This window comes from Rissa tridactyla, chromosome 1, assembly GCF_028500815.1.
Source record: "Rissa tridactyla isolate bRisTri1 chromosome 1, bRisTri1.patW.cur.20221130, whole genome shotgun sequence".
In the NCBI taxonomy this organism is placed as follows: Eukaryota; Metazoa; Chordata; class Aves; order Charadriiformes; family Laridae; genus Rissa; species Rissa tridactyla.
The window spans coordinates 142099361-142107075 of NC_071466.1; the positions used below are offsets into that span (position 1 = coordinate 142099361).

General features: G+C 46.5%; 1 protein-coding gene across 1 annotated transcript in view; it reads right to left on the minus strand.

Moving 5' to 3' along the window:
• A2M (alpha-2-macroglobulin) overlaps positions 1-3877 on the minus strand; it is a 30367-nt gene extending 26490 nt beyond the window's left edge. Inside the window, exons 1-3 of the mRNA XM_054184699.1 lie at positions 3620-3877; positions 1780-1963; positions 606-765 (exon numbers count right to left, since the gene is read on the minus strand). Coding sequence (XP_054040674.1) covers positions 606-765; positions 1780-1963; positions 3620-3708 — 433 coding nt within the window. The 5' untranslated portion in view covers positions 3709-3877. The remainder of the gene's footprint in view (positions 1-605; positions 766-1779; positions 1964-3619) is intronic.
• Positions 3878-7715: the final 3838 nt, after the last annotated feature.

A 7715-nucleotide genomic window follows, 5' to 3' on the forward strand; every position in this document is an offset into this window, starting at 1 on the left:
CATCTACTTAGCAGGGATACATTTTTACATTTGAATTCACATGGGTCTTCTAATTTTGTTATAACTAGACTGACTTCTAGGGAAGGATGGAAGCAAATTATTTCAGCACTTGGCTGCAAGTTTATGTTGGCTCTCGATGGACAGAGAATTCAGTGTCTCTTTTAGGACATTAGTTCCTGTCCAGGCCAAGTTTAAGAGATCAATGGCCCAGAAGAAATAAATGGGTTATATAGTTCTCTCTGTCTTTATTGAGGAAAATCAGCTGACGCTTTGAAAGCTAGTTCATGACTTAGTCCGAATTTTGTTCCTGTTCTCTATAGGACAAATATCCAGTCTTTCTCTGATTTTAATGCAGATGCTAACTGCATGGAGCACAGCAACAGAGCCTCCAGTGACAGAGGAAGTGTGTGCAGGTGCCCCAAGTATGTGCATGTACCTTAAGGTTCCCCAAATTGTTCCCACATGGAGCATTAAAAACATAAGCCTCAGCCATGAGATTACTGTTCTGGCCCCCACTGATAGTAGTCACCATCTGGCCAGCACAGTCCAACAGTTGCAGTATGAATCTTTGCTTCAAATGCAAATCTCCACCCCTTCCCTGGTACCTGTCTGTCCGGGCTTGTAGATGGGTTTGTCTGTCTGGACGAAGACCAGGCTCTCAGAATTCTTGACCAGCACCGACTTGCGGCTCCTGAACTGCAGTGTTGCCCCCTTCACTGTCACAGTGATAAACGTGACTGGTGACTGGCTATTTGATTTGGGAAGCTGGAGAGTAAGAAGGCAACTATGTTACGGACCACCTTTATAGGCTTCCTGAACTGAACTGGTCTTCATGAAATAAGAGATCTAATATAATCCTGATGGACCCAACACAGAGGTGAGGGAAACTATTATCAGGAACAAGAGACTGATCTTTGCTTAGTCTTGTATTCTGACTCATTTCTGCTGCTGTGCAGTGATTTTAAGAAATTCTTACTGCCCTGACCAAAACCTTTCTGTCCTTTATCCTTTTGACATTCACAGGGGCAGTGAAATAATCCCCTTTCTCTTTCAGATAATGTCCCTAGTCTTTGCAGAACATTTTCTTTTCCAAACCAGACATGCCAGATCTCTATACATCTCTCTCCAAGTGACAAGACCATTCTTCAGCCTGTATCTGACAAACATAGACATAGATGCCAACCTGTTCAGTGTCCTGAAGGCCAGTTCTTCAGCCTTCAGGCCAAAGACATAATTTGTGTTCCGAGACAGGTGACCAACTTCCCTGGTTGCCCATGACTTGTTATAGTCCCTGGGGCTAACAGTTACACTAAGCTGTGAATTCCCTGCTTCACTTTCTTTTTCAGACACAGGGAATCACAGCTCTCTGTTCTCACATTAATTCAGTGTACTATATCCACAAAGCAAAATGTATCTGAAGCCAAAAGCTCTATCCCAACTTGAAGGCACTCAAGTGACAATCTGTGGCTGCTGCAGGATGATGTGGAGAGCGATTTGAAGAAACTGTTCACCAAACAGCCATCATCAGGAGCACCAATACTAAAACCACTTCTTTCTCCTGGCCTCTCCTCCTCCTGTCCTAGAGAGGGGCTGGCTTTCCAGGATTCAGCATTTCCCATTCAGGTAAAATGCTAAGGAGATTTCAGCAGCAGGAGGGTGTTGAGGGTGATACCTTTGGCCAAGAGGGAAGTGAATACCTACACACTGTTCATTACTACTCAGTGCCCTTACAGTTTATCCCTGGCACAAGGGATGAGCCCACACGGATGAGGTACTCACAGAGAAAGGGATGCAGGTGAACACGTTCTTCTCCGACACCACGTCATCAATCAAGCTCCTGTTTTCCCCTTGATACTCGAGTGTGGCGCTCAGTGTCACAGATTCATTCAGGTGGGTCAGCTGAACACAGACTTTCTCAGAAGAATCAGTGTGTATCAGAAAGGGCAGCAGCACCATATACTGCCTTAGGAAGAGAGGAGAAGGCTAGGTTAGAGGGGCAGGAACATGTAACAGGAGCTGTACAGAAAGAGCAAATAAACCATTCTGATGACTACAGCCTTCACTGTACAGGGGGAGAGATGCATTTTCTAGGACTGTAACAAGATTTCCAGCATGTCTGTAGCAGCAGGGGAAAGTAGAGAGGCTGATCTCAAAAGTAAGATACCACAGGAAATACTCAATGCAAACGTCTGGGAGGGATAAGTTTTTCCATGTTCTGGCACAACAGCAGCGCTTCCTCCTGGGACACTGAATAATGCCAGTGGGGAAAAGTCGGTTGTCACCTTTGCTAGACACTTTGTAGCATTCAGGAACCACACAAGTGCTGTTACTTGGTGAATAAATGCCATTGATTACACACTGCAAACCATCTCCAGCGCTACTCTCGTCCTCGCAGAGACCTAAAACTGCCACAGCGTGGTGCCAGATCTTAGGCAAAAGCACCGGAGCAAATTTCAGTTTTTCAGGGAAGCACATCCCTCTGTCTCAGCCCGAGCAGGGGGTCCCTGCTGGGCCCTAGGCAGCCTCCCTCCCTCCCAGCGGAGCAACGTGCCGCTGGTGTCCCGGGGCCCAGCACGGCGTCTGGGGATCAAACCTGACCCACCTAATGCCAACAGTGCTGCCCTTTGGGGGGACGAGGACTGCCCTCTGACGGGTACCCCCAAAGCAGCAAGCAGCTGGGAGAAGAGCTCTCGACACCTCGGCAGTAAGGTAGGGCATTGCCTTTAGCGATAGGGGAGGCTCTGACACCTTTATGTCCATCAGTTGGTCTGCAGGGAGAAAGCTCTGGCCCCTCAGATCCTGACCCTGCCATTTGCTTACCCTGCACTTGGTGAAAGCACTGGAGCACAGCCTTGCTTTGCTGGGGGAGGAAAAGACACTGCCGAAAAGCCAAAGGAAAAAGTCTCTGGGATGTCAGGACCCCTCATGTGCTGCTCCTGCCATACGTGTACACACATGCACACAACACACACTCCCTTCACATACAAACGTGGCAAAAGGGGCTGAAGAAGGGATGCAGCACAAGGTACCCTCACAGACCTGAACAGTCACAGTCTTAAAGTGCCACATAACCCTGGGTGAGAAGGGAATTTTCATTCCATTGGCTGAGCTGAAAAATGTGAATTAAAAAATAAAGCCATTTCTGGTGAGGCCAGATCTGTTATTTGTTCCTTTTTTTCTCATTATCAATCAAAAAACCACTCCATCTCCTGGGCTTTTCAACCTGGGAGTAGGGTAGTCAACCCACAATGAAACCTTTCATTGCCTTTTCAGAAAAGTCTGTGTCTTAAGAAAAACTGAATGTGTAAACAGTTATTAAAAGTTGCCTTTCAAAGAACCAATTTTATGCAGAAAATTTTGTTGAAATGCTGTCAGTTCTCTGAAGCAGCAAGATATATTCTCATAGACCTTTCCCTCTTTTTTTTTTCCTGAAGTTTTACAGGCTGTTTTGGGTCCCCCCGAAGCACTAGAGTTGCTGTCTGTAGAAGACACTTTACCCAGCCCTGATGTCTGTATTCCTGGGTAAAAGAAAGTATGCAGAAGATAAGAGACAAAGCAACAGACACGGGAATACAGCCCAGGTCTCCCGCCTGCCCAGAGACCCCCCTGCGTAGCTTACGGCTCTGTGGTGGGTGAGGTGTCTCCAGGGAGGAAGAACAGGAGAAGGAGGAAGATGTTTGGTTTGATGAGCAGCCTGTCCTTCCCCATGGTGCAGAGCAGGACGTGACAAGTCAAGCAGACACCCAGCCTGGTCCGGTGCTGCTTGTGCTCCCGCTCCGCTCTCCGAGCCAACCCCTTTATACTCTCCCCTGCAAACAGCCCAGGGGCTGGAGGAGATAAGGGCTGGGGGCCAGGGCCCCTCCGGAAACGGGGAGAGGCGGTAAGGAGGAGCTGGAACCAGCAGCTCTAAATCTGGGCAGAAGGCCAGGCGCTGGCGAGGAGAGGGAGGGGAGGGTGCCTAGCAGGCTGGAGCTGTCTCTGTTTTGGGCCAGGGCAGCGGGCAACAGAGGAGAAAAGGTGTCAGCTAAAGAAAATAAGGGCTAACAGCAGAGGAAAAGGGAAAGACCTCCATTTCTGGCGGGATTCCCTGTATGGAGCTGGCCATGGCACCGGTCATGGAGGCTGCTGGAGGACCAGGAGCAGTTTGGTTTCCTTCAACCTGGGAGCAGGAGGTTGACCTAGGGTTTGGTAAACAAGAGTGGGTGTGCCTAACCAACACTTACCAAGGCAGGATCTCAAAACAGGGTATGCAGACTCTGAAAACCTTCCCCCTCCACCCACCCTGCTCTCATGCGCTCTCCATTCCCCGTCCCACCAGGGCTAATGCCAGGAAAAGGGGCCACAGAGTGCCTGGACAAGCAAGTCGTCTAAGATAATCTGACCTTCACCCTGACAGAAACAGGGACAGTGACATGATGGCAAGCTGCCAAAAGTTCAACCTTTTCAATACTTCAAAAAGTATTACATTAACAGCATGTAATACATTAACCAGTTCGCCAGAGCAGCAGCTGCCCTCACACAGCAGAAGAGACGTGGCCTGGGTCTTGCTTTCCCTCTACTGGTTCTTGTTCTAGGTCAAGTTATTGGCACATGTCAACCAAATTATTCCTGTCTGATGGAGTCCTTCCTGGTTTCATTATGTGAAAACCCACATAATGCACTGTGATGGGCGATGTTGTATCATAGAGGGAAATTTCTTTTTGACCATTGTCTTTACTGTAGTTACCTTGGTCTGCAGCAGAAGGATCAATAGCTCTGGTAATTATTACCCTTGCAAGTGGTAGTGGAATATCTGTCTTAATTATAGTCCTAACCCAAACTCTAAAGGATGGAGACCTGTGTTGGAGGATGTAAAGCATAATTTTCAGATTAAAAAGGGTGCAGGATAAAATGATTGTCTGTCTGTCTGTCCCTCTCTTACTATCATCATCAGAAGTTTAGTGAACTCAGGAACTTTGGAATTAAGAAATCCAAGTGCCATGAGATAACAAACCTTCATTACAGACCTCATTCTGCCCTGAAGTGACCTTGCATGGGAAAGGAGTACATGTCCAATTTCCTTGGGGACTGCACAAAAGAAGCATAGCCCAGTCTTATGCCCTGCCTTCTCCACGCAGTGCCTAAAGGTTGCTCTGCCTGCTCAAAAGAAATAAAACCCAAGAATATCTCCCTCACCCGCAGAGAAGAGGATTTGTGGTCAAAGCCTTTTTGAAGATGACACTTTATATTGGTTCGAACAGGTTGGAAGCCAGATTGACTGAACACAAACCTTACAGAAAAGAGGTGCAGAACTGCATGCAGCAGAGGAAGCTAGGGCTACTCTTTTGGCAAATAGCCAAACAGCTCACACCGCTCACAAGCCAGCTCCCGACCATTGGGACCTTGATCAAGAATGTGCTATGTAGCAAAAACTGAAGAGAAATGTTTTCATTCAGTTGAGAGGGGCAATATTTTAAAGGCATGAGTATCCCAATAGGTACCAATGAACATGCACAGATACCAAACTGACTTTTAAAATCTGCCCTTAAGCTGCTTGGCCTCCATCCCATTCCCAATAGCAACTTGGGCCCCAGAAGCCTAATTTCAAGGGTCTCTGCATGGCCCATGTGATTCAGCTTGTAGGTCGTGGCACAGATGAGACAGTCACAACGCATTTTCCCTCTCTGTCCTGCCATTTCCATCTGCTGTGAGTGCAACTGAGAAGGCCAAGAGGCTTTCTAGAGCTTTTTGGCTAGATTTTAAGTGGTTAAATCTAAGCTCCTCAAGAAAACCCCTGCAAGGTATTGGCCTATCCATGAGGAGAGTGTGGTTTAGTATTATCTTTCCTTGATTTCTCTCAGTGAATCTGAAGTTCTGTCATTTGGCATACTCAAATTGATACGTGCCCCAGTTGTGCAAAACCAGCATCAAGTATCCTGTATCTGAACCAAGAATCCTACTGCATTCATTGATAACATCACAGAAGTGCTGGCTGGAAGGGAGCTCTGGAAGTTACCTAGTACATCCTTTCACTTAAAGCAGGACTGCTGCCAATGCCGTCAGCCATGATTTTGTCAAGTCAAATCTTGAAAACTTCCAAGTAGGGAGAACCTACCATTTCTCTGGTGACCTGTTCCAGTGTTGCACTAATCTCTGGTGAACACATCTTTCCCCTTGTCCAATCTGAACTCCTCAAGCTGCAGTTATATGTTATGATACATCTTCTGCCGCTACCAAGAAAGGTCATGTTCCAATATCCTTGTAACTGCCTTTCAAGTATTTGTACACAGCTATTTAATCACTCCAACCACCTCTTGGTCAGACTAAATAAGCCCAGCTCCCCCTGTCACTCCCTGTGGCTTATATGCTCCATACTCTGTCCAGTTTGGTAGTCCTCCATTGGTCCCTCTCCAGTTTCTCCACATTCCTCTGGAACTGCGGGTCAGCAGACCAGACACAGCCCAAGTGCAGCCTCAGAAATGCCATGGAGAATGAGGACTGTAACTTACCTCAATCTGCTAGCCATGCTTCTCCAGCATTCATTCATTGCTGCTTACAGAGTTCATCCAGGAAGAACTTACTTCCAAGAAAATTAGTATATATCAATCAGTTATATCAACATGCTCTAGGCAGAAGATTAAAAGCTCTGCCAAAGATATTTATTCAACTGCTTTTCATGGAAATGACTATACTTGCTTCAAATCCCTTTAGTACTGTGAAAACTTGAGCCCAGAGAGGAGCCATGTGTATCGTTAAAGTCTGCAGCTGAAAATCCCTTCCCTTACAAGAATGGTAAACTTTTGAGGCAACCTCATGTATTTATTTATTTTAAATTTCCTGGGCATCTCTTTGGGATGAGACGGAGAGGCCATGTTTGAAGAGCTAATCAGTAAAACAGTCTAGCATGCACTGCACTGTAAAATCCTGGGGGAGGCAAAGCTGTTGCACTATTCACAAGGTAAACTAGGCAGGCTCAGAGACACGCTCGCCTCACACATGTCATGATAACATGAGAAGCTGTTTCTTCACTGGGGTTCTCTGGTAAAGTAACTGCTAGGTTCCTTTCTGTACATGCTACCACCATTTTGACAAAGCAGGGAAAGTCTCCAGCACTATTCCATAGGGCCTGGCAACTTTCTGGGAGTCAGGGACAGCATCTTCTTTCGATAGTTGAATGGACTCTGACACAGACAAAATGATTCACCCAAAGAAACCCAGACAATCTGAGATGAAAAACTGAGTTTTTAGCTCCTAGCACACGGCTTAAAATACTGTGGTTTTCTCAGTTTCCCCAGGTTTGACTGTTGTAGTCACGGTCATTGAAAAGCAGACCCACCCTTGCTGGGAGAATTCCCTGTTCCCCACCAGCAGACGTCCACTTAGCTGGGTATGCTAGGGTCTGTATTTTTGTCTTCATCTGCCCTGATTCCTTCATGTGTTACATCCTCCATGAATGCCAAGCCTCACACTCCAGGGACATGGAATTGAAGGCATTCTGTAAATGGCAGTGTGAAGAATCTGATGTTGCCTTGCAACTGGATTGCTTAAAACTGTGCTGCTTGTTTCAACCAGGTGATGCAAGGTCAATCTCAATTATTTGAAAAGAAAATTGATGGGGGGAAACAGCAATTTTCTTTTTCGGAGACAAGACCTTGTTTCTGGTTTTTCTGTGATTTCAAAGTTGTTTGTAGTACTTATTTACATGTGGCACAGCAGCATCAATACCAATAACAATC